This window comes from Poecilia mexicana, unplaced genomic scaffold (assembly GCF_051168715.1).
Source record: "Poecilia mexicana isolate PSO_F unplaced genomic scaffold, ASM5116871v1 scaffold_18, whole genome shotgun sequence".
Classification (NCBI taxonomy): domain Eukaryota; kingdom Metazoa; phylum Chordata; class Actinopteri; order Cyprinodontiformes; family Poeciliidae; genus Poecilia; species Poecilia mexicana.
Genome location: NW_028263387.1, coordinates 28,073,952 through 28,101,535, shown reverse-complemented (window position 1 = coordinate 28,101,535; position 27,584 = coordinate 28,073,952). Strand labels below are relative to the sequence as shown.

Genomic DNA, 27,584 nt, shown 5'->3' with positions numbered 1-27,584 from the left:
GTGTGTGTGTGTGTAGGTGTGTGTGTGTGTGTGTGTGTAGGTGTGTGTGTGTGTGTGTGTGTGTGTGTGTGTGGTGTGTGTGTGTGTGTGTGTGTGTGTGTAGGTGTGTGTGTGTGTGTGTGTAGGTGTGTGTGTGTGTGTGTGTGTGTGTGTGTGTGTGTGTGTGTGTGTGTGTGTGGTGTGTGTGTGTGTGTGTGTGTGTGTGTAGGTGTGTGTGTGTGTGTGTGTGTGGTGTGTGTGTGTGTGTGTGTGTGTGTGTGTGTGTGTGTGTGTGTGTGTGTGTGTGTGTGTGGTGTGTGTGTGTGTGTGTGTGTGTGTGTGTGTGTAGGTGTGTGTGTGTGTGTGTGTGTGTGTGTGTGTGTGTGTGTGAGTCCTTCAGGTGTAACAGGAACTTTCTCCTCTGGTGTCAGACTGACATCATGTTGGTCTCCAGATGTTTTGCTGTGGATTCTTGGCGTCTGCAGCTGATCAGACGGTGGAGTTCCAGGTATAAGTTCATATTTAAAGGGCAGATGATAAATAAATGGAATCATTTCTTCCTATTTTGGTTATAATTCGGGTAAATAATGATGTAGCTGCTGTGACAAACTGAACCATCGGATATTAAATGTTCAGCAGGTTGAACCGGATCAGAGACGTTGCACAGAAATAAAATTTGAGATTCAGCAGAGCCACATGAGGAAGAACAGAGGTGATGAACCGCCAATGGCAAACACAGGACCTGATGCAACATGTCAGGAGAAATGCTGATGCAGCTGATGGGCTATCAGTGATCTAGAACAGAATCTGTTGGTCTCATTTTCCCACTGCTCAGTTAACCAAAGTGAAATCTCTAAAGAACTTAAATCAGTAACAAAATGAATAAAACTACATAAACATGAGAAACCAGAGGGCTCAGAGCTGATCCACTTCCCTCCTCTGTCCCTCCTGCAGCACACCTCACCACAGTCTGACAGCCGTTCATGTCCTTCACCACGCCAACATGTTTCTCTGTTTCTCCAGACTTCCTCATGCAGAACCACAGCTCCTCTTCTCTAGATCTACAAAAACACGATGCAGCTCCTCTGACATTCTCTGGACTTTCTATCAACATCTGCAATGGTTGCATCTGTGGTTCATTTGTAGGCATGAAACCGACCTGCTGCTCACAGATGACCTTTGACCTCAGTCTGGATTCAACAACTGTTTCCCATAACGTCACTGAATGCCTCATCAGCTTTATTCCTCTGGAGTGTCACAGTTTAGTTCATCTCTCTTGTTCTTGGTAAAACTGGTACCAGCTCACTTCTCCTCCATTCCTCAGGCTTCCCCTGAGTCTCTAGGATCTCATTAACAGCCTCGTCAAAAACTCTCCTGGACACGTCCAGACCTCCAGTATGTCATCTGGACCAACTGCTTTTCCACTCTTCATCCTTTTCAATGCTTTCCTGGTTTCATCCTCACTAATCTTTGCTACTTCCTGATCCACAGGTCCAGTTTCTTCTCCTCTTTGTTTTCTTCATTCATCAACTTTTCAAAGTACTCCTTCCATCTTCTAATCACGTTTTGCGTCTGTCAGAGGTCCATGTTGGTCCTCAGTCACCTGGTACATCCTGTCCATCTCTGTATAAGCCCTTCTCTCCCTCTACCTTCACTTTACGCTGCATCTTCATCTCTTTCTCATCCATTCAACTCATTCCCAGCCCAACAGTTCCAGTCTTTGCATGTTGTTCTAATACTGTTGTAATAAACAGTTTATTTAAATTTAAAGTTATGTCAACATTGGTACAAGCATACTTTTAGTAAACTTATTTAGTAAACTTAATACTGTCATGTCGGGTTTTAATCGTCTGATGCAAGAACACGGAACAAGAGAAATCAGTAAAATGATGTTTTATTGCAAAGAGTAACACAGAGGAGGAGGAAAACTGGTCCGGAGTGGTGAGTTCAATGACTGGAGGAAATGGGAAACTGCAGGGAAAAACTGAATGTTCTTACTTTTGGCTGAGATGATCTGGACTGAGGGGAGTCTGATGGTTCCTGGGAGGATAACTTGAGGTCGGGTGTTGCTCCTAAGCTTAAGGCGGCGGGGCAGCAGTGGAGGGCGGATCAGGTCTGATCGGGTTTCTTAAAGGCAGGAGAGAGGAGGGCAGCCAGCGTGGAGGTTTGATCTCAAGGTGGGATACAGGAGGAGAGGGTCTGCGCTGGATCTCCACAAAAGATTTCACAGCTTCTACAAGGAGAAGTCCTGTGGAGGCACAAAAAACAAAATCACTAGGAGTTCACGAAGAGCGACCACTGGGAAATTCAGGTGGCCTGTAAGACCAAAACTGGCAAAACACTCTGGCACTGGTGTGTCGGCTGCCTCCTCCTCTCATGCTCCTCCAATGACATCATGTAGTTATCAGCTGGTCCACGCCCTCCAGAATGACTGCCAGGCGCCCCCTGAAGGAAGGACGGAGAAACAGCAACCCTGACAATATGCAGGAACCCAACAAATACCTTGTATACTTAAAATGTTTGAAATATACTAAAGCATAAAAACTTCCACAGATGTGATGTATGGATGAGAAATGTGCTGAGTCAGCAGAATGTGACGTTGATGTGCGACACAACAGTCAGATCATCTGTTATGTTTGATTCACTCTTTAGTTGCATTTTTCATATAATTTTACTTTACAAATGAATAAAGACGAATCCTTAAACATCGATGGTCAACATGTAGCTAAATATTTAATTTTTAAGAAATATTTAGTTTGGACTCTGATATTTATAAATGTAGGAACAATATGGTGAAAATATGACTGAGAAATGATCAGGAACATTTTATCTCTATGATGAGCTAATAAACCAGATGTTGCTGTTAATCCTTTATCCTTTACGGTTGATCCTTAACCCCACAGGGATCCACTGAAACATGAAACTTGTCGTGAGGTGGTGTGGTTGCGGTGAGGAGAGACGCTGAGACCCAGGTTATAGTGAAGATGATGAATATATTTAATGATGATGCTCAAACAGTCCAAGGCAGGCAGCACGGCAGGAACAAGCATGCAGCTAAATACCGGTAGCAACTGTCAAACAGGACTATACGGGGAACAAACTCAAACCAGGACTTAGCAGTTCTACTGGCGAGTGAAACAACATCAGACATAGACAAACGACGACATACGACGGGGAGCTACGCTATCCAGGACTTAACAGTTCTACTGGAGGCGACTAGACGTGAGACAAACTTAGACAAGGACCCGACGAGGAACACAGACAACAGCTGGGTAAAAATACACACGGGGTAATTAAGGGAATGAGACACACCTGGGGAGCAATCAACGGGGAGGACAGGACAGAGACTCACAGGGAAACGGGACTGAACACAGAAAACTCAAATATAAACACACAAAAACACGGATCTTGACAGTACCCCCCCCTCAAGGGCGGATACCAGACGCCCACAAAAACAGAAAAGTCCAAAAACACAAAACAACCCAACAGGGTGGGTGGAGGGGCGACGGAAGGAGGGCAAGAGTCCATAGAAAAAACAGTCCAACAAAAAACAACCCAACGGGGTGGGCGGAGGGGCGACGGAAGGGGCCAGAGTCCAGAAACTGTCCAACACAAAAAACAACCCAACAGGTGGGCGGAGGAGCGAATCCGGCGGGCGTCGCCGGCGCAGAAACCGGAATCCCGGAGGCGGGTCCGGCGGGCGTCGCCGGCGCAGGAACCAGAGACGTGGAGGCGGGTCCGGCGGTCTCTTCCGCCGGCGCAGAAAGCCGAGACGTGGAGGCGGATCCGGCGGGCGGCGTCTCCGGCGCAGAAGGCCGAGACGTGGAGGCGGATCCGGCGGGCCGGCAGGAAGGCCGGCTGGAAACTCGGGCGGAGCAGACTCAGGAAACTCGGGCGGAGCAGACTCAGGAAACTCGGGCGGAGCAGACTCAGGAAACTCGGGCGGAGCAGACTCAGGAAACTCGGGCGGAGCAGACTCAGGAAACTCGGGCGGAGCAGACTCAGGAAACTCGGGCGGAGCAGACTCAGGAAACTCGGGCGGAGCAGACTCAGGAAACTCGGGCGGAGCAGACTCAGGAAACTCGGGCGGAGCAGACTCAGGAAACTCGGGCGGAGCAGACTCAGGAAACTCGGGCGGAGCAGACTCAGGAAACTCGGGGAGCTCTGGCTCGGGGAAAGGCTGCGCTCCGGCAGCAGGCTCGGGGAGCTCTGGCTCGGGGGAAGGCTGCGCTCCGGCAGCAGGCTCGGGGAGCTCTGGCTCGGGGGAAGGCTGCGCTCCGGCAGCAGACTCGGGGAGCTCGGGCGAAGGCTGCGCTCCGGCAGCAGACTCGGGGAGCTCGGGCGGCTGCGCTCCGGCAGCAGACTCGGGGAGCTCGGGCGGCTGCGCTCCGGCAGCAGACTCGGGGAGCTCGGGCGGCTGCGCTCCGGCAGCAGACTCGGGGAGCTCGGGCGGCTGCGCTCCGGCAGCAGACTCGGGGAGCTCGGGCGGCTGCGCTCCGGCAGCAGACTCGGGGAGCTCGGGCGGCTGCGCTCCGGCAGCAGACTCGGGGAGCTCGGGCGGCTGCGCTCCGGCAGCAGACTCGGGGAGCTCGGGCGGCTGCGCTCCGGCAGCAGACTCGGGGAGCTCGGGCGGCTGCGCTCCGGCAGCAGACTCGGGGAGCTCGGGAAGCTCGGGGGGCTCTGGAGCAGGCCATGCCACCAACCTTGCCGCTTGTCGCCCAGGCGCCAGCCTGGCTGCCTGAAACCCCAGCACCACGGGGACTGTGGCGACTGGAGACGGGCAGACGGAGGTGGCTGGAGACGGGCAGACGGAGGTGGCTGGAGACGGGCAGACGGAGGTGGCTGGAGACGGGCAGACGGAGGTGGCTGGAGACGGGCAGACGGAGGTGGCTGGAGACGGGCAGACGGAGGTGGCTGGAGACGGAATAAATGAGGTATGTTTCTCTTGAATGAATGAATCGTAGAGTTCAAAAACTATTTCCAATATGGCCGGTTGGTTCTTGAACTGATGCATGAGGTGGAGGTAATCCGGTTCCGTGAGGGCGTTCCAGCTTACTGGGTCCATGATGGAAGCGTTCCTCACCGGTTCTGTGGTCGGGTCCTTCTGTCGTGAGGTGGTGTGGTTGCGGTGAGGAGAGACGCTGAGACCCAGGTTATAGTGAAGATGATGAATATATTTAATGATGATGCTCAAACAGTCCAAGGCAGGCAGCACGGCAGGAACAAGCATGCAGCTAAATACCGGTAGCAACTGTCAAACAGGACTATACGGGGAACAAACTCAAACCAGGACTTAGCAGTTCTACTGGCGAGTGAAACAACATCAGACATAGACAAACGACGACATACGACGGGGAGCTACGCTATCCAGGACTTAACAGTTCTACTGGAGGCGACTAGACGTGAGACAAACTTAGACAAGGACCCGACGAGGAACACAGACAACAGCTGGGTAAAAATACACACGGGGTAATTAAGGGAATGAGACACACCTGGGGAGCAATCAACGGGGAGGACAGGACAGAGACTCACAGGGAAACGGGACTGAACACAGAAAACTCAAATATAAACACACAAAAACACGGATCTTGACAAAACTGTAGTAAAGAAGCTGCATCAATAGATTCTCTGTTGTCAGATATAAACACTGAAGATTCACATGAACAGGTGGAGAAATGAGAGATTCCTAAATGTGACACGTTAACCAAGAGTTTTAGCTTGTGGGAGAAAACATATCATAGGAAAATCCCTCAGCGACGCTGGAGTTTGGTTAGATTTCATCATTTAATCCTGCACAGTAACAGATTTACATATATATTGTCTTAAAAGCTCAACTGAAATTCATGTGAATATATCTTTGCTATTTTTGCCTTTTCCAGCTTTGGATAATTTACAGCTTAATTTTTCTGATTATGAAAGTCACAGCTGTGATGTGAAAAGCAGCAGCTTCACCCTGTTCACACACAGACTCAGTTCCTGCTGATGGAAAATTACCAGACCTGATGCTTTGCACGTTTTGAGTAAGAATAAAAGTGCTGACTCACTGATATATGAAACTAGAACTAGACTCCTTACTGAATTGATCACTTTTCTCATCTGAATAAACCAAACCTGTGTTGCTCTAACGGATCAGAACCAAGAGATCAGAAAAGGAAACTTTATGTTGAAGCTTTTCTTGTTCTTCCCAGAGAAACTTTGATTCCTGCAGCAGGTCAGACTGACAGACCAGAAGCTGCAGCTGGAGATCTGACTAGAACCAGGAGGGATTCAGCATTCAGCTTCTAGGCACCACAAATCTGGAACAAACTTACAGAAAATTGTAAAACGGCTGAAACACTGAGTGCCTTTAAATCTACACTAAAAAGAACTGATTTTGAAAGATTGTAAATTACAAATTGACCAACATATTTGATGTGTAATGATGTTTTTTATGACATTTGATGTTTTTGCAAGGCAGCAGCTCTACCCACTTCACCACTGTGCAGCCTGGAAACAGATCAATAAATGGATCATCAGCAGCAGTTGAGTTGTTACTCCTCCTGTTAACCACCAGAGGGCGCAGCTGTGTCGCTTCATGCCGCTTTGGGGTTTTCAGCAGGAGATTTCTGATCAGGTCAGGTGCTGCTCACCTGAAACAGTTGCCATGGAGACGTAAACTTCCTGATGATGCAATAGAAGAGAAGCTGCAAACCGATTCTGTTCTGAGAAAATGTTTAAATTAATAATAAACTTGTTTTTTATTAAACACAACAGAAACAACAAAGTCTCAGTCTGTTGTTTGAACTTTAATATTTTTATTAAATAATTTCTTTGTGCTATTTTAGACACCTTTTAATTAAACATATTATAAAATTAGTATTTTTATTAATCAGGTCTCTTTAATTCAGTCTGAGTGATGCTGCAGATCTACCTGACACATTTCTAACCTGAACACAGGAAATAATCACTTTCTGCTTCCTGTCCTGAGTCGCCCCCTGGTGGCACAAAACTGACATTACAATCACACTGTCTCATCAAAGGTTCATATAAATATGAATATAATTAATTCACCACTTAAATGGAGGATTTGGAAATTAAAGTGACTTTTCTCTTCAGCTAAATTTCTGATCAGAGTAAAAACATTACTTAGATCCTCAAATCTGATTAATAACTTTAAACATGATTTGTTAAATTTGATAAAGTTGAGGCTCTGGATCTCAGATCTTCAGATAATCAGAGAGGAAGATCTCAGAGGGAAGCAGGACGACATGAACAGATAAATGATCTGTGGAGATGGAGAGAAAATAATAATCTGAAAAATATTTAGATATTTTAGTCTGCATTAACTGGTTCTGGATTATTGGAACATTTTATATTTCTGTAATTTAGTTTCCAATATTCCCATTCTGAACCAGATGCTGCCCCCTGCTGGAAAACATTCATATTACCAGAGTTACGTTATCATGTTCAGATTGACACGAATACATTTTGTGAACACAGATAAAAAGTTAGTTATAACACCACAGAATCTCGTCATAATTATCAGTTTACTATAAAAACAAAAGCTGGATCAAATACATACAGGTAATTATTCATACACCTGGCAGGTTTATGTTGATTAAAACACAGAAAAGGTGAAGAATCACAAAGAACTGAATGTCCTCCTTTATCTTTTCTATTATTTTTATCCTTCTTCCTGAAGATGTTTCAGTATTTAAATAAAACCATCATTATGGTTTTATGAATAAAACCATAATGATGGTTATCCTCCATTAATTATTTATGGATGGTGCAGAGCCTCACATTAGTTTTCAGTCATTTTGTTCATTTTCAGGTTTTGTCACAACGTTCAGTGCAGAATCTGACCTGATGACTGAAACCATTGAACCCAGTCTGATCCAGTCTGACCCAGTCTGACCCAGTCTGACCCAGTCTGATCCAGTCTGACCCAGTCTGACCCAGTCTGATCCAGTCTGATCCAGTCTGACCCGGGCTATGACCTGTTTCTACCACTAGGGGTCCGCAGTGTCCTCCTGTTTCCTGATGATTCAGTGTTTTTATTATTTTCCTTTAATTATTCTCCTAATCTGTTCAGTGTTTAATAATCCTGCTCTGATTTCTGACCTGCTGCTTTATCCTCCATGTAGCAGGTGTATAGTTAAAGTTTATTGTGGGGTATCATTTTGCTGCCTGTCCTGATAGCAGCTAATGCTAATGCTAATGTCACATTTTACTTGCAGAAACAAAAAGTTCAGATTTGACTTGGACTTGAGGTTTGGGACTCGAGTGTTGGACGTTTATCTCATATTCAGGATAAATGTTTATTAAATGTTTATTAAATGTTTATTAAATGTTTATTAAATGTTTATTAAATGTTTATTAAATGTTTATCTCTTAGCTGTTTGTTTATGAATTCAGTATAAATCCTGATAAATTCAGGATTAATCTCACATTAATTACTGGTCTGTAGACAGAAAAACAAACTCCTGCTATGTGATTTCTGTATGTTTAGAAACTTTATTTAATTATCTGATATTATGAGTTTTAGTAAAAAAAATAAATATTTTCATTTCTCATCAGTTTTAATCCTGTGATGCATTAATGAAGCTCAATTCATATAATTCATAAAGTGAATAACTTTTCTTTTTATAACTTTATTTTTGTTTTTATGATGTGAATCACTTTAAACTGTCCTGTTGCTGAAATATGAAACTAATAAAGTTGATTGATTGAATAATTGGTGTTGTTTGATAATAAATCTTTAATTTGTCATTAGACTCTCCCAGCGTTTTGTTCCTCCTCCCTGGTCCTCAGCCCCCCTGCTCTGCATGTTCTAGATGAGCCTCTGTTCCAGAACAGCTGATTCAGATGATTGCATGAACATCAGGAGCTGCAGATCCTGTTAATCACCCACAGATGCAGTTCAGGTGGGAGAAGGGAAACACCTGAAACATGGAGGACAGGAGACCTGAGGACCAGGTGGAGAAACACTGGTTTAAACATTCATAAAAAGGCATCTCAGTGTAAACATGAGTGTTGTCATGCCAACAGTGTGAGTTGCTGTAATGTGTTTTCTGTCCTGTAGGTGTCAGAAGTGAGTTAAACATCTGAGTTTTAGTTTCAGAGGGACATTCTGCTGCTGGTTCTGGTTCTGCTCCGATTTCCTTCCTGTTGAGTTCAGACTCTTTGTTCTCATTGAATCAGTTTCACATCTGGATTCACTGAGTTTCACTTGTTTTCAGTTTTAATTCAATAACCTGAATTCTTCCAGGAGTTTATAACTCAGAAACAGGGAGGAAATCAGGAAAGAGCCAACCTGCTTTGACATATTATAGAAATAATCCTTCACTGGTTTCATCACCAGGTTAAAGGTTTTAAACCAGATTAAAGTTTTAAACCAGATTAAAGTTTTAAACCAGATTAAAGGTTTTAAACCAGATTAAGGTTTAAACCAGATTAAAGGTTTAAACCTCTTCAAACTGAGCCGTTCTCTTCCAGCCTCTTTGTTCTGCGGTGGTTTGTTTGTTCTTGTTTTTCTCGGCGGTTCACCACATCCACATCAGAACGTCTCATTTTCCATCTGATCATCAAACAGAACCACAAAACATCGACTGGAACAAACTTTATTTAACCTTAAAGCAAATATAACAGCAATGAGGCAGATTTTATGAATAAATATCAATAATAATGACACTGATGATGGAAACAGAAGCTCAATGTTTCAGTAATGATATTAAAGGATCATAAGAAAATAAAACATGTCAAATCAAATGGAAATGGTTTTTATCTCTTAGCTGTTTATGAATTTACTATAAAGTTAAAATAAGTTTTATATCAATCTCTTATAAAAATAACTGAGTGTAAACAGACGTGATGTTCATGGATCTGTTATCGTCCATCAGTTGGTCTGACTGCAGAATAAACCACGTCTGGTTCTGGTTCTGGTTCTGAAAACAAAAATAGAACAGATTCATACCGACTGGTTCCTTATGAATATATTCACAATATTCTTTTATTAATGTTACAATTATAAAATACTAATGGAAAAAATTATCTCCAGGTTCTAATACTAAATAACGTGATATGAAAAGTTTTGATGCTGGTTGATGGTTAGCAGATCTTTAAACGAGATAAAAACAATAAAAACTCAAAACAGAATTGAAATGTAAAAAACATTGTTTGATAAAGAATCTGCAGCCATGTTCTAATCATCATCATCATCATCATCATCATCATCATCATCATCATCATCATCATCATCATCATCATCATCATCATCATCATCACCATCATCATCATCATCATCACCAGGAGCTCCTTGTTAAAACCAGCATGTGTGTTTTTCTAATGAGCTGCAGTCTGAGGTGAGTGGTGAGACGATGCTAATCTGGAATATCATCACAAATCATTTTAATGAGATTAGATTTAATCCTGGAAGGATTTAAGATTATTTGAGTCCATCATCCTGCCAGAGAAAGACTAGACTAATAAACAAGGAGATATATTTATGGTGATTCATGTTGATTAGCATCTTCTGTCAGATCTGATCAGTTTCCCTCAGATAGTCAATAAGAAGCTGTATGGATCCATGAAGCCTCACTGAGCTGGTTTAGATCTGATCAGATTTATAGATTTAAATTATTGATCCTTTTCTCCCTCCATGGTTACAGATGGAGAACCTCAGGGCTCAGTTCTCGGGTCAGTTCTAGTTTTTACTGTTAGATGTTTTTATGTCTGTATGGTTTATTTATCTCCTGGTATAAAGTGACAGGAAGAAAATCAGGATGTTTCACATTTTACTGTCTCCAATGATCCTTGATAAACATTTTAGTTTCTCTTCTATCATGCTGACAGTTTTCCTGAACCTTAAAGAGCATCAGTTCATTTTGCTGATAAATTAACTGATTATATTTAGTGATCACTGATGGACTGAAGGCTGAAATATGAAGATTTGGCAGCAGAAACTTTAAACGTTTCCCAGATTTAATAGTTTCTCTAAATTCAGATCCTGATTTTCTGTCTGTTTTCCTCCAGAGTTTTTCCTGAAGTAAAAACGTTTGAGCAGGAAGTGACATGGGATGAAGATCTGCTCCTCCTCTTCCTCAGTTCATCAGACATGTAGTTTCCAGTCTGCAGGTTAAAACCAGTAAAGTTTAGTGGAGGAGTCGGTACCTCTGGTTCTGTTGGGTCTGATGTCTGCTGTCCTCACTGCAGAGTAAACTGGACCCGGATCCATCTCTGAACAGCAGATTACAGGTGTTAGAGGTTCTGTTAGCGTTCAGATTAATACCTTTTATTATAGACGTTCAGATCAACATGTTTCATGGTAGAAATGTTTTTAATGGTTCTGTTGCTTCTGTCCACCACATGAATCTATAAACGTGTGAATCAGACCACAGAGCTGCTCATTTCCTCTAAAACACACGAACTGAGCGTTGAGTCAGTTCACAGAAACACAGCAACACCTTCAGAACCGCACCGAGCCGCTCAGTTTGGACCAATGAAAGTTTTATTCGTAAAACCATCAGATGTTTCCTGTGGTGAACTCAGGATGTTTGCTGCTTGACAAACTTCACTGGAAACAGGAAGTTTGGTGGTTGAAGAGTCCAGCATCGTTAGAGAGGAGCTAAAAAGTTACTGTTAAAATGCTATAAAGAACATTAATCTAACATAATGAACTGTAGGGAGAAGAATAAATAACTAATATAGTATTATGGTCTCTACCTCTGCTCCTCTGCTGGTCTCCAGTCTCTCTGATGTTTATCTGTCCGTACTCGACGTCTCCAGTTCTCACTGCAGAGTAAACCAGAGCTGGATCTGGAAAACATGTAGAAATAATAATAAGTGGTTATGTGAGAACACAAAGAACTGGGCTGAGTTATTTCAGAGAAATGAAAAAACTCACATTTTAACAGTTATTTTATTTTGCTGCTGTTAATGTCAGACATGTAAATATATGAATGTTTGTGATAAACAGACACAGAGCTGCTAAATAAATGAGGCTCAAATAAACCCAGAGTCTGTTCACTCTGACACCTTCAGACCGACTGATAAATGTCTGGGTTTTATATTTTCATTTGCTTTCATCATGTTGATTAAAATGTATTATATGTGTCTGTTAAATAGCTTCAACTCATTTAATCATAAGTTCATCATCTGAGTCCTAACATTCAAAATGTTTGAGCAGGTTGTTAAACATGTCGACAACCTGCCAAATATATTTAATACATTTCTGATCTTTTTTTTGACAGGTGTGCAGACTGACACCATCATACATCAGACATAACATCAGTCATGATTCATAAAGAAATATTTATGACATGAAGTAAATTCAGTAAATAATGACATTTTAATGCAAAGTTGCTCTAAAAGTTTCATTGAAAGTTGATTAAAATGCCAGCTTTGCATTAAAATGTCATTATTTGTTCACAACATTTACTGTTTTAAAGCATCTTCAAAATAAATTCACTCTGATCAAAAATGTAGGAAACACAGAGACAATATCACAGTTAACTTTTTAAATTAAAGTCCAGCAGTGAATTATGAGCAGCTCCAGTTTGACCTGCATGTTTCCTTCAATAACAGGAAGCTGGACGACCACAGAGCTGTTAGTGTGTTAGCTGTTAGCATGTTAGCTGTTAGCCTGTTAGCTGTTAGCCTGCAAGCTGTTAGCATGTTAGCATTAATAACCACAGGCTGCAGAAACACTCAGAGGAACAGTGAGCAGCTACCAAAACCATCTAACTGATGGGTTAACCCTTTATTATAAATATATATTTTTAAAAAGTCCCTAATATACAGTAAAATACCAGCAGCTGAAAAGATTTGAACTATTAGCTGTAAAAAGTGAAGTAAAGAATTGCACAACAAAAGTTAATATGCAGAGAAAACAGTTTTGGTGAGTTAATATAATCTGATGGTAAAGAATAAATGATAAAATAAATAAGTTCAGCTGATTCAGGGTTATAGAAGAGAATCAAGATGCTTCTGATTGATTTCTGATTAGTTAAATGAAGCAAAGACTAAATAAAAACATTCTTTATAGAGAATTAGAACATTGATCTTTGTAAGACATTTATTTTTTATATTTTTGATAAAGATCTTTACTATGCAGCAGAAAATGGAAAACATGTTTGACTTTGTCCAGCCAAGGATGTGATGAATTACCTCTGCTGCTTCTGATTGGCTGCTGCTGATTACTGAAGGTTTTCAGATCACTGTATGTGACTTCATTTTCATGTTTGTCTTCATCTGAAATACAACAGAACAAACATCAAAGCTCATTAGAGAAACTTTCATTAAATCAGTCTGAAGTTTCTGAACAAGCAACAAATAAATGCATCAAATTTTAAGTCTAAAATGATGTTGAAATTCAAGACTCACCTTCAGGTTTCCTGCAGAAACATCGTCTCACCAGAAGAACCAGAAGAATTAATGAGAGCAAAACCAGAGAGATAAAAATGGGAGCAACGACTGTGGAGGTGGGAAAAGATGAACCAGGAGGAGGAGAGATGGAGGAAGGAGGAGGAGAGATGGAGGAAGGAATGGAGGTTATGGTCAGTGGAGTAGAGGATGAAGGACTGGAGAATGATGGAGGAGTGGAGGTGATTCTCCCTGAAATGAATCAAAGTAATAATTTATTTCTTGTCTCCTGATGAAGGTTGAAGCAAACAGAGAAGCTGCTGACCTTCCACAGAGATCCTGCTGGATGGAGACTCTCCCTGACCGCTGATGCTGCACTTATAGAGGCCTTCATCAGAGCTGGAGACATGGAGGAGGGTCATGTGACCTGATGGTCCATCACCAATGAAGGAGCCATCTTTATAGAAAGCAGCTGGGAGGTTGTGGGCTGGACTCTTTGCTCTGCAGCTCAGAGTGACGTCATCTCCCTCCATCACAGGGAGGACAGGACTCTGCAGGATCACTGATCCACCTCAACACAGAGACAAACTACAGCATTTCATCCATTTCCACACAGCAACACTAACTCCACAGTCTGATCTTACCAGAGACAGAGAGCTGGATGCTGCTGCTGCTGCTGGAGGATCCAGACATGGACTCACACCAGTACAGGCCAGAGTCTGATGGGAGGAGGAAGGTCAGCCTGCAGGAGGAACCAGCTGGTCTCCCCCATCCATCTCCACATCGCTTCCTGGTTCCTCTGGTTGTGTTTCTCCTCACAGTTCCTCCATCAGAGATGTTTCCATCCTCACAGATCAGAGTCACTGATTCTTCTTCAAAGAACTGAGATCTGCTGGGATCCACAGTCAGACGAACTGGGAGAAAAAAAAAAAAATATAAAAAATTCCCCTCTCACCCTCCGTGGGTGGTCTCTTTCATCCTCTGAGCTCGGGTCCTCTACCAGAGGCCTGGGAGCTTGAGGGTTCTGCGCAGTATCTTGGCTGTGCCTAGAACTGCACATTTCTGGACTGAGATGTCTGATGTTGTTCCTGGGATCTGTTTGAGCCACTGCTCCAGTTTGGGGGTGACTGCCCCGAGGGCCCCGATGACCACAGGCACCACTGTGGTCTTCACCTTCCAGGCCTTCTCCAGTTCCTCTCTGAGGCCCTGGTATTTCTCCAGTTTCTCCTTTTTCCTGATATTGTGGTCACTTGGTATTGCTACATCCACCACAACGGCTTTCCTCTGTTCTTTATCCACCACCACAATGTCCGGTTGGTTCTCCATTACCATCTTGTCTGTCTGGATCTGGAAGTCCCACAGGATCTTAGCTCGGTCATTCTCCACCACCTTTGGGGGTGTCCCCCACTTTGACCTCGGGGCTTCCAGTCCATATTCTGCACAGATGTTCCTGTACACTATGCCCGCCACTTGGTTATGTCGTTCCATGTACGCTTTCCCTGCCAGCATCTTGCACCCTGCTGTTATGTGCTGGACTGTCTCAGAGGCCTCCTTGCACAACCTACACCTTGGGTCTTGTCTGGTGTGGTAGATCTGAGCTTCTATTGCTCTGGTGTTTAGGGCCTGTTCCTGGGCGGCCAGGATGAGGGCCTCCGTGCTGTCCTTGAGTCCAGCTTTCTCCAGCCATTGGTAGGATTTCCTGATATCAGCCACTTCAGTTATTTGTCGGTGGTACATCCCATGTAGGGGCTTGTCTTCCCATGATGGTTCCTCCAGCACCTCGTCCTCTGTTCCCCATTGCCTGAGACATTCGTTGAGCACATCGTCCGTTGAGGCTTTGTCCTTGATGTATTTATGGATCTTGGATGTTTCAACCTGGACAGTGGCTCTCACACTCACTAGTCCTCTGCCTCCTTCCTTACGGCTTGTGTACAGTCTCAGGGTGCTGGATTTGGGGTGGAACCCTCCATGCATGGTTAGTAGCTTCCGAGTCTTAACATCCGTAGACTTCATCTCTTCCATTGGCCAGCTAATTATTCCGGCAGGGTATCTGATTACTGGTAAGGCATAGCTGTTTATTGCACGGATCTTGTTCTTGCCATTGAGCTGGCTTCTCAGGACTTGCCTTATTCGTTGGAGGTATTTGACTGTGGCTCCTTTCCTTGTGACCTCATCGAGGTTGCCATTTGCTTGTGGTATTCCCAGGTATATATATATATATATATATATATATATATATATATATATATATATATACACACACACACATATGTGTGTGTGTATATATATATATATATATATATATATATATATATATATATACACACACACATATGTGTGTGTGTAGCTTTCTGTTAATTATGCCAACCACACCCTGCTATATGACTGAAAAACAAAGCAAAACAAACAAAAATTAAAAAGAAAAAAAACCCTGGGAGTTCACCTCTTTTGGTAGTTAGCAGTGTGTTCAGCAAGTCTCAATCTAAATATTGCAGATTGTCAATAAGAGCTTATTTTCTGGTTCAACTTTGATTCTCTTTCTCTTAACATTTTCTCTAAGACTGTAGAAGTTGAATAGTTAAAGTAAATTTATTAATATTTAAAATGTCTAAGTGAAGTGTTTTGATCCAGTTGTAAATCCCAAAACACCTGAAGGTGGTTTAGCTAGAAAATCAAAATCCACCTGCTGCCTTGAAAATGTTATTTAAATCAACAAGAAAATAGTTTTATGACAGCACACCCTGGCATAACTCAGAAACTCAGAAATTAACTCAGAAACTAAAGTTCATGAAGTTGATTTAACAAGAAACAAAATGTCTAAACATTATTTTTAAGTTCATTCATGTTGAATTGTGACTTTTAACTTAATGCTGCTTAATAACTTAATATCTAATAATATTATATACTCATTGTGAAGGGAAATAATTTCACAAAGTTTTTATTTTCTTTACTTCCAGTTTAGCATGGTCTGCATTTTTGTGCTTTAACTGTATTTATGTCTAAAAATATTTAAATTGGGCTTTTAAATAAAAAAACCCTGCTTAGATTAAGATTTCCTGAGGAAAATATAAAGACGTCTACTAAACTATTTGTTTTGCCAGTTAAGTTGTGCTACAACAATTTTTAACCTAAAGCAACAAAAAACATCACCCGGTTCTACATCACCCGGTTCTTCATCACCCGGTTCTTCATCACCCGGTTCTTCATCACCCGGTTCTACATCACCCGGTTCTATATCACCCGGTTCTATATCACCCGGTTCTTCATCACCCGGTTCTACATCACCCGGTTCTTCATCACCCGGTTCTATATCACCCGGTTCTTCATCACCCGGTTCTTCATCACCCGGTTCTTCATCACCCGGTTCTTCATCACCCGGTTCTACATCACCCGGTTCTTCATCACCCGGTTCTACATCACCCGGTTCTTCATCACCCGGTTCTATATCTCCCAGTTCTACATCACCCGGTTCTACATCACCCGGTTCTATATCTCCCAGTTCTACATCACCCGGTTCTTCATCACCCGGTTCTTCATCACCCGGTTCTACATCACCCGGTTCTTCATCACCCGGTTCTTCATCACCCGGTTCTTCATCACCCGGTTCTATATCTCCCAGTTCTACATCACCCGGTTCTACATCACCCGGTTCTATATCACCCGGTTCTTCATCACCCGGTTCTTCATCACCCGGTTCTTCATCACCCGGTTCTACATCACCCGGTTCTTCATCACCCGGTTCTTCATCACCCGGTTCTTCATCACCCGGTTCTATATCTCCCAGTTCTACATCACCCGGTTCTATATCACCCGGTTCTTCATCACCCGGTTCTTCATCACCCGGTTCTTCATCACCCGGTTCTACATCACCCGGTTCTATATCACCCGGTTCTTCATCACCCGGTTCTACATCACCCGGTTCTTCATCACCCGGTTCTATATCACCCGGTTCTTCATCACCCGGTTCTTCATCACCCGGTTCTTCATCACCCGGTTCTACATCACCCGGTTCTTCATCACCCGGTTCTTCATCACCCGGTTCTTCATCACCCGGTTCTATATCTCCCAGTTCTACATCACCCGGTTCTACATCACCCGGTTCTACATCACCCGGTTCTATATCACCCGGTTCTTCATCACCCGGTTCTTCATCACCCGGTTCTACATCACCCGGTTCTTCATCACCCGGTTCTTCATCACCCGGTTCTTCATCACCCGGTTCTATATCTCCCAGTTCTACATCACCCGGTTCTATATCACCCGGTTCTTCATCACCCGGTTCTATATCACCCGGTTCTTCATCACCCGGTTCTATATCACCCGGTTCTATATCACCCGGTTCTTCATCACCCGGTTCTATATCACCCGGTTCTTCATCACCCGGTTCTTCATCACCCGGTTCTATATCACCCGGTTCTTCATCACCCGGTTCTATATCACCCGGTTCTTCATCACCCGGTTCTATATCACCCGGTTCTATATCACCCGGTTCTATATCACCCGGTTCTTCATCACCCGGTTCTATATCACCCGGTACTATATCACCCGGTTCTATATCTCCCAGTTCTACATCACCCGGTTCTTCATCACCCGGTTCTTCATCACCCGGTTCTTCATCACCCGGTTCTATATCACCCGGTTCTTCATCACCCGGTTCTTCATCACCCGGTTCTTCATCACCCGGTTCTATATCACCCGGTTCTTCATCACCCGGTTCTATATCACCCGGTTCTTCATCACCCAGTTCTATATCTCCCAGTTCTACATCACCCGGTTCTATATCACCCGGTTCTATATCACCCGGTTCTTCATCACCCGGTTCTATATCACCCGGTTCTTCATCACCCGGTTCTTCATCACCCGGTTCTTCATCACCCGGTTCTTCATCACCCAGTTCTATATCACCCGGTTCTTCATCACCCGGTTCTATATCACCCGGTTCTTCATCACCCGGTTCTACATCACCCGGTTCTTCATCACCCGGTTCTACATCACCCGGTTCTTCGTCACCCGGTTCTTCATCACCCGGTTCTTCATCACCCGGTTCTTCATCACCCGATTCTTCATCACCCGGTTCTATATCAGCCAGTTCTATATCTCCCAGTTCTTCATCACCCGGTTCTATATCAGCCAGTTCTATATCTCCCAGTTCTTCATCACCCGGTTCTATATCAGCCAGTTCTATATCTCCCAGTTCTTCATCACCCGGTTCTTCATCACCCGGTTCTTCATCACCCGGTTCTTCATCACCCGGTTCTTCATCACCCAGTTCTATATCTCCCAGTTCTACATCACCCGGTTCTGCATCACCCGGTTCTTCATCACCCGGTTCTACATCACCCGGTTCTACATCACCCGGTTCTTCATCACCCGGTTCTATATCACCCAGTTCTACATCACCCGGTTCTTCATCACCCGGTTCTTCATCACCCAGTTCTATATCTCCCAGTTCTACATCACCCGGTTCTGCATCACCCGGTTCTTCATCACCCGGTTCTACATCACCCAGTTCTATATCACCCGGTTCTTCATCACCCGGTTCTACATCACCCAGTTCTATATCACCTAGTTCTACATCACCCAGTTCTATATCACCTAGTTCTACATCACCCAGTTCTATATCACCCGGTTCTTCACTCCTTGACTGAGAGACTTTAAATCGCTGGTAGTTTATAAATCACTGAACAGATTGAAGATCTGCTGCTGCTGGATCAACTTCAGACCTCTCAGGTTCTGGTTCTGGTTCTGGTTCTGCTCTGAATCCAGAACCAGAACCAAACATGGAAAAGCAGCATTCAGCTTCTATGCACCACATATCTGCAGCAAACTTCATGAAAACTGAAAAACAGCTGAAACACTGAGAGACTTTGAACCTAGACAACTCTAAGCCCAACTGCTATTGAACAATAATAAATGAAACACTGATAAACATTCTGATGATTTTGATGATAACACTCATCAAAATGTAGTTTTTTTTACTGGTTTCTCAAAACAATTGAGATGATGCGTTTTATAAATTTGTATTTTTGTGTTTTTATTATGTAAAGCTCTTTGAACGGTTTGGTTGCTAAAACGTGATCCACTAGTTTACTTGATGTCTTTATTTTTTTAGCTAACAAAGTCTGGATATTATGGTAAACATGGTACAAACTTTGGCAATTCCAGAGTTTAATATTAATACTGACCTTGGTTTGTTGTGACCCACAGCAGCAAATTCAGAGCTTTAAAGACATAAAAAGAAATAGTTTATGACATTAAATATTTCTCCACATTCATCAAAATGATCCTCATCTGAAATTTGTCTGTAGTGAGAAATGAGTGAGTGGTGAAGTGAGCAGTCTGGGATAGAAGTAGGTTCATAGAATGGGTAGAATTGCAGTAGGATCTGCTGACTGATCTCAGTAAATCTTCATGTTTGCAGGTGATTTTGTCATCTGCATTGACAGCAGGTAGAGGAGGACCTGAGGTTTGCTCTGGAGGTGGATAATGTCTGTAATGTTCTCATCCACCGAGACGGTGGGAGGGATGAAGATCAGTGATGTGTTGGGGAAAGTTTATGGAACGTCAGACATCAGATGACCGAGATGGAAATCCCAAAATTATCATTCAGAGTAGCAAAGATTGAGATGATCAGACATGAGTAGACCAGAGGAACAGCTACGGTTGAGTTTATTGATGATTGATTGATGAGTTCAAAGAAAAGTTACATGTTAAATGGCCTGTTCTTGTATAACGTTTTATCACGTCCAGAGGACCCCACAGCACTTCACACTGCATTCAGTCTGTTAGGATGGCCCTTAGCGGCTGGAGGAAGTAGGAGACTTGAGGCAGAGAAACTGTGCAACCCCACTGGGTGTTTATTCACCAACATTTAACAACAAACAACCCTGCTTACATTGTCTTAGGGTCTCAGCAGCAACACACCTCAATATGGCCAACATGCAGCCTTTTATAGTTGCAGACTGTTCCAATTCAGAAACCCACTTACAAACAGGGTAAAACAAAATACATACACACAAACAAGGTGTGACAAACTAACTAAATCCCCATAATAATATATATTATCAAATTCTAGTCATTCTAAGCATCTCTAAAATACCTTTTTTATTCATATAAATACAAATCCAACATTAAATATATAAAATGTATAGCTCTACTGCTCCCCCTCTTCCATCTGCTTTGGTCTCTTCCGGAACCTTTAAAAGGTGCTCAGGCCCCCGGGGAATCTTTTAGCCTGAACACCCTGCAGAGGAAGAGAAAGGTAAGCCACACCCATACAAAGCCTTCAAACATTTTAACAATCAATACTTATTTTATTCCTTTGTTGTATTTTAACAGGACATGATCAGTTCCAGCTGAGATGCCACTGAAAACACAATAAATAAACATTTCAATCTGTTTGTATCTGTTTCATTTCATTCATCATGCATTTCTTTTATCATTTAACACATTTCAAGAGTTGTGCCACCAAGTAATGAAGACCTTCATTACATTTCCTCCCCCCTTTCCATAAGCTCACAGTACCTTAACTTTCAGGAATCCTGGACAAACAGTCAGCTGCAGTGTTGGTTTTTCCAGCCTTGTAATGGACAGTGAAGTTATATGGTTGCAGAGCGAGGTACCATCCAGCAATCCGTGCATTTGCATCCTTCATCCGATGCAGCCACTGGAGGGCCCTGTGATCCGTCTCCAGAAAGAAATGTCGTCCCAGCAGGTAGTATCTCAATGATTCGATGGCCCACTTCATGGCTAGACATTCTTTCTCCACCGTTGAATATCTGGTTTCTCTGTCCAGAAGCTTACGGCTCAGAAACGCCACCGGCTTCATCTCTCCATCCACTTCCTGCAACAAAACAGCCCCAAGACCCACTCCCGAAGCATCCGTTTGCAGTGTAAAAGACTTCTCAAAATCAGGGGTGTGCAAAACAGAGTCTGTGGAGATAGCATTTTTAAGATCTTCAAAAGCTTTGTGACATTCCTCAGTCCATTGGATCTTATTTGGGGACTTGCCCTTTGTCAGGTTGTTTAACACCACTGAACGTTCTGCAAACTGAGGAATAAACTTCCTGTACCATCCAACCAGGCCCAAGAAGCTCCTCACCTTCTTCTTTGTTGTGGGTACAGGGAAAGTACGAACAGCATCCACTTTCCCCACCTGTGGTCTAATCTTGCCAAAACCAATGATGTAGCCTAGATAGGCCACCTCTCTCTGGGCAATTGCACATTTCTGGGGGTTAATGGTCAGACCAGCTGCTCTGATGCATCCCAACACTTGATGTAAATGGAACATGTGGTCCTTCCAGGTTTGACTGAACACAACCACATCATCCAAGTAGGCTGCTGAAAAGTCTGACACATTTCTTAAAACATGGTCCATAAGTCTTTGAAAAGTGGCAGGCGCTCCCTGTAGACCAAATGGCATCACTTTAAAATGATACATACCAAATGGTGTTCTGAATGCAGTCAGCTTGCGGGCCTGTGGTGCTAGTGCCACCTGCCAATATCCTTTACTTAAGTCCAGTGTAGTAATGTACCTTGCTCCTCCCACTCTTTCCAACAGGTCATCTATTCTGGGCATAGGATAAGGATCAAACTGAGACAGAGAATTCAGATAACGAAAGTCAATACAAAATCTCAGTGAACCATCTTTTTTAGGTACAAGAACCACCGGGCTGCACCATTCACTGGTTGATACTTCAATGATGCCAAGTTCCAACATAAAGTTGATCTCTGTCTTGAGCTCTGGCACCAACCGCTCAGGAATCCTGTAGCTCTTCTGCCGAGCTGGTGCATCCTTCTTGAGACAGATGTCATGTTGTACCAGGTCTGTAAAACCTGGAGCCTCTGAAAAGAGTTCTGAATCCAGCAGAGCTGCAATCTCCTCCTGCTGGACTGCTAACAGATGAGACAGATCAACCACACCAATCTGTGTTTTGTTGGAGGGCAGAAACTTCTCCTTCACCTCCTCATCTTGAACATCACAAATCAAGAGCTGCTGCACTGGACTCTGACGCACCTGGAATTCTTTCAGCAGATTCACATGAAATGTCTGATGTTTTTTCACTCTGTCAGGCATAAACAGTTCATATGTGACCTTACCCACTTGCCGAGTCACTTCATATGGACCATGCCACTTGGCAAGCAGCTTGTTATCTGAGGTTGGTAACAGCAATAAGACCTGTTGACCTGGTTTCAGGACCCTCTCTTTAGATTTCTGGTCATACCATCTTTTCTGGTTCTGTTGTGCTGTCTTCATGCTCTCCTGTGCCAGAGCTGTCATCTCCTCCAACCTCTGTCGCATCTTGACCACATATGCCACAATGTTTTCCTCCGCTGCTTCAGGATGTTCCCAGTAGTCTTTCAGGAGGTCTAATGGTCCTCTCACGTGGCGTCCATAGAGCAGTTCAAATGGTGAAAATCCAGATGAAGCCTGTGGGACCTCTCTGTAGGCAAACAGCAAATAGGGCAACCACTGGTCCCAGTCTGCTCCTGTAGTGGAAACAAACCTGCGTAGCATGTTCTTTAGAGTTTGATTGTATCTCTCAACAATCCCGTCCGTTTGAGGATGATAGGGGGTGGTCTTAATTCCCTTCACTCCTAGCAACTGGTAGACTTGTTGTAACAGCTTAGACATGAAGTTTGTTCCACAGTCAGTCAAAACCTCTTTCGGTATCCCTACTCTGGAGAACAGTTGTATCAGACAGTTAGCAACATTTCTAGCTTTCACACACCTCAGGGGAAAAGCTTCAGGATACCGGGTTGCATAATCGCATATAACTAGAATGTACTTGTTGCCTGCTGAGCTTCTCTCTAAGGGACCCACTACATCCATCCCTATCCTCTCAAAAGGAGTACCAATAATTGGTAGGGGCTGAAGATGGGCCTGAGGAATCTTTTTTCCTGAAGTGAGTTGACATTTAACACAGGACTTGCAGAAATGTGATATTTGAGTATAGATTCCTGGCCACACAAATCTTCTGGCAATCCTACATAGTGTTTTCTGAAATCCCATATGTCCAGCCCATGGAACTGTATGTCCCAGATCCATTACTCTCTCTCTGAACTGTTGTGGTAATGCTAAGGACTCCACATCCCCTTTACACTGATACAAAATTCCCTGTTTTACTACATAAGTAGCTTCATCAAGAAACCCTGCAGTGCCCTGTACATTTCCATCCACCTTTATGACTTTATCAAACCAACATTTTAAAGTTGGATCCTGTCTCTGAAGCTCACCCACATTAGCTGGAAGATTAACATCTAGAAAGTGGAATGGTTTAAAAGTATTAGCCGTTTGCCTGGCTGAACCTCTTATCTTGTCCCTCCTTCTCTCAGCCCTGGTTTTATAAGGTTTAACTGGTCCCATTTCCCATACTTCCTCAAAAAATGGTAACTCTCTCAAGGCGTTTTGTGCACTCTGAGCCCTTGTAGTGACCATGTTGTGCCCTGAAGATGCTAGTTTACATGGGAACTCTATGGTTTGGGCTAAAAGAGTATCAGTCACCTCCTGGGGGGGAAGGTTGTCTGTGTGTGTGGGCATCAGTACTTTGGGAGGATGTAGTTCTGCTTGCTGAATGAGATCTGCAATAATGGGGACATCATTACCCAGAATAACAGCATAAGGCAGCTTTGCTGCAAGAGCTACCGACATAAAAAATGTGTGCCCTCCCACAGTGAGATATACGTCAGCCATTGGATATTCATGTTTATCCCCATGTATGCAGCTTATGTGACATTTCTCCTCAGACCACTTTTCTCTATGTATTAAGGAAGACAAAACCACAGTCTGAAATCCTCCTGTATCTAGCAAGGCTGTTTCACGCTGCCCATTAATTAGAACAGGTGCAGTACGAGCAACATCATGAAAAGCATATGTAGTGGGTCTGGGGACAGTGCACAACAGGGATGGCTTAGACTGATTAGTAAGAGGGCAGAAATACTGAGTGTGGCCCAGTCCATTACATAAATAGCATCTTATGTCTCGCTTGACAGAACGAAAAGGGGGATTCTTAACAGAATCAGGCTTATACTTAGTAGAAGAAAGTTGCCTACCACTAGAAAATGTCCTGTTCTCCAACTGACCACCACCCCGTTCATCCCCATTGGACTTACTTTTGTGGGCAAAGTTGGAGTCTCGGCCAAAAGCGCTGTGTTTTGTCCCTCGTCTAGCTGCCGTGAAGACCTCAGCCAATTGTGCTGCTTTCTCTGCTGTCTTTGGGTCATGTTCACGAAGCCACACTTCTAGTTCAGGGTTAACCATTCTCAGGAACTGTTCCAGAATCATTGTCTCTGAAATTTCTTTCACCGTTGCCTTGTCTGGTTTAACCCACTTGAAAAACATTTCTTTCAGGCGCACATACAGCTCTTGTGGAGTCTCTCCAGGAAGAATGTCCAAGGAACGGAAACGTCGACGATAGGTTTCAGCTGTAATTTCATACTTTTGCAATATGGCCGCCTTCACTCTGTCATAGTCGTCTGAGTCTGCAAGATTCATCAAGACATAAGCACTTCGTGCCTTGCCCGTCAATAGGGGAATTAGCTGGATAGCCCACTCCTCTTTCGGCCATCGACAGACTTGGGCCATTCTTTCGAAAGTGGTCAAAAAATGTTCAATGTCATCAGTAGGCAGTAGAGGATGTAGCTTTGGTTCTCTGTGCATGCTGAAGTCCCTCTCAGGCCCAAAAGAAAGTTGACTTGGCCCTTCTCCTGGGTCATCCATGTCATCTTGAGGCTGTGCTGCTCTAGACTGTAGCTGGTCACCTCCAGAGTCTTGTGTCAGATCATTCACTTGCTGCTGTATTTGGTGAAACTGGTGCTGCATACTCTTCCATCTATGCTCTTGACGGGAAGCTTCTTTTGCCAGCTGTTGGTCTCTCACTGATTGGGACTGAATGAGGGATTTCACCAAATCTGCAAGCTCCTCAATCTTGTCAGGGTTGCTGGGTGCCACGCCCACCTGATCAGCAGATGACTTTGCTCCATCATCAGGATCCTCCTGTTGGTCTTGTTTCCTCTTTTCTCTGTCTTTTGTCATCCTCAACTCCACTTTGTGACTCTGACCCCACTTCTGACACCACTTGTTAGGATGGCCCTTAGCGGCTGGAGGAAGTAGGAGACTTGAGGCAGAGAAACTGTGCAACCCCACTGGGTGTTTATTCACCAACATTTAACAACAAACAACCCTGCTTACATTGTCTTAGGGTCTCAGCAGCAACACACCTCAATATGGCCAACATGCAGCCTTTTATAGTTGCAGACTGTTCCAATTCAGAAACCCACTTACAAACAGGGTAAAACAAAATACATACACACAAACAAGGTGTGACAAACTAACTAAATCCCCATAATAATATATATTATCAAATTCTAGTCATTCTAAGCATCTCTAAAATACATTTTTTATTCATATAAATACAAATCCAACATTAAATATATAAAATGTATAGCTCTACTGCTCCCCCTCTTCCATCTGCTTTGGTCTCTTCCGGAACCTTTAAAAGGTGCTCAGGCCCCCGGGGAATCTTTTAGCCTGAACACCCTGCAGAGGAAGAGAAAGGTAAGCCACACCCATACAAAGCCTTCAAACATTTTAACAATCAATACTTATTTTATTCCTTTGTTGTATTTTAACAGGACATGATCAGTTCCAGCTGAGATGCCACTGAAAACACAATAAATAAACATTTCAATCTGTTTGTATCTGTTTCATTTCATTCATCATGCATTTCTTTTATCATTTAACACATTTCAAGAGTTGTGCCACCAAGTAATGAAGACCTTCATTACACAGTCATTCACACGCTGATGGTAGTGAGCTACTGGATAGTAGCCACAGCTGCCCTGGGGCAGCCTGACTCAGACTGATCAGTTATTGGCTCAAGGTTCAGTTTTGGGGCTTTAGGTAATTAGAGAGCACCTAAAGAACATCAATCACTGACAGCATTTCAATACAGGTTTAGTGCAATCCAGGAAAGAGTGCCAAGTTTTATCGAAGGCTTTAAATCAATCACTGATATTTGGTAATTTGCTGAGAAGTATTTGTGTTAAACTAAGCTCAACCACAAAGACTGGAAGCAAAATAACAGGACAAACTAAGGATTTGCTCAAACAAAGCAGGGTTGGTTCACAGAGTAACAGCTATCTGGCTTTCTGAAAACCTGGGATGTCTGGACTTAGTTACCTCAAGTCTAACTTTTTAAACCACGTTTTACGTTACATTTCAATGTAACTTTGCAGAACCTCCAAAATTACCCTTAAGAAATGTTCCTGTTTATTGTCTCCCCCAATAATGAGATGAAATTTCCTCCCTTGATCTAATGGATGAACATTAGAAGGAAAACAGCAGAGATGTAATTCATTTCTGCAGCTCAGTGACAATCAGTGCTGGACTCTGCAGCTCATCTCTCATCTCCTTGTCCCCCATTTCTCTTCATTCACATTCAGCCTCAGAAGACATGCAGTAACCTCTACCATACCTGGGTATGGCTGATCTGTCCTGCTTCCATTATGTCAGATAAAGCCAAAACTAATGAATATCAGTCAAAATAACTAACATCTAACTAACATCTCCACATCTCTGCTGTACCATAACACAGTGTTTACTATTATAACTACTATGTGTTACTATGACAATAAACAGTCCAAAAACTCTTTAACTCAAGTGAACTGACTCTGTACTTACTGAGCAGACACAGTTGAAACGTTTCCTCCATTGTTCCTCTTCATGATGTGAACTCTTCTGTCATGTTTGTCTCAGGACCGACATAAACTCCGCCTCTTCCTTTCAATACACACAAAGCTGGAGTTTATTTCAGTGGACAGAGATTATTTATCTCAGAAGTTTAAAAATTACAAACATGGCACTACAAAATACATTCTTTTTTATCATTCGTTTATACCTTCTTGTTTGTTATTTTTGTAAAGTGGTTGAGAGTAATCCCTGTTTTACTCTATAATAACTCATATTTTTGTCTTCTTTTTGTTTCCAGTCTTTGTTGAAATAAATAGTTAAGCATATACATTTGCACATTTGTAAACAATCATCTGATCACACAAAATGACAACATGTAAGTCCTATTCTCTCAAATGACCAGCAGAGGGAGATGTTTGCTTTGCTGTAGTTCAGTGTTTCTCCACCCTGGTCCTCAGCTTCCTGCTCTGCATGTTCTAGATGAGCCTCTATTCCAGAGCAGCTGAGAAAAATGACTGCATGATAATCAGGTGCTGCTGTTAATCACCCAGAGATACAGAAGGGAAAAACCTAA

The 27,584-nt window shown here is 43.1% G+C and overlaps 1 protein-coding gene and 1 long non-coding RNA gene across 2 annotated transcripts in view; both read right to left on the bottom strand.

The window, feature by feature from the left end:
* The window catches only part of LOC106908036 (uncharacterized), a 3,082-nt gene extending 573 nt beyond the window's left edge, over positions 1-2,509 (bottom strand). The window contains exon 1 of the long non-coding RNA XR_001415720.2: positions 1,978-2,509. This is a non-coding gene — a long non-coding RNA (uncharacterized LOC106908036). The remainder of the gene's footprint in view (positions 1-1,977) is intronic.
* Positions 2,510-9,565: 7,056 nt separating this feature from the next.
* Positions 9,566-27,067, bottom strand: LOC106913737 (uncharacterized). The gene is made up of 9 exons (XM_088015601.1): positions 27,002-27,067; positions 19,506-19,541; positions 13,965-14,234; positions 13,646-13,891; positions 13,342-13,572; positions 13,126-13,209; positions 11,683-11,775; positions 11,131-11,196; positions 9,566-9,905 (listed from the first exon to the last, which is right to left on the bottom strand). Exons 1-9 carry the CDS (start codon positions 27,030-27,032, stop codon positions 9,847-9,849), a joined length of 1,116 nt encoding a protein of 371 aa, XP_087871727.1. The 5' UTR covers positions 27,033-27,067; the 3' UTR covers positions 9,566-9,846.
* Between the last annotated feature and the right edge of the window lie 517 nt (positions 27,068-27,584).

Excerpts from the sequence above, each read along its gene's own strand:
- LOC106913737 (XM_088015601.1), bottom strand. The coding sequence starts at position 27,032 with ATGGAGGAAACGTTTCAACTGTGTCTGCTCA. Across the intron at positions 13,573-13,645 it reads CAGCAGGATCTCTGTGGAAG|GGAGAATCACCTCCACTCCT; the intron begins GTCAGCAGCTTC and ends GATTCATTTCAG. Across the intron at positions 13,210-13,341 it reads TTTCTGCAGGAAACCTGAAG|ATGAAGACAAACATGAAAAT; the intron begins GTGAGTCTTGAA and ends GTTGTATTTCAG.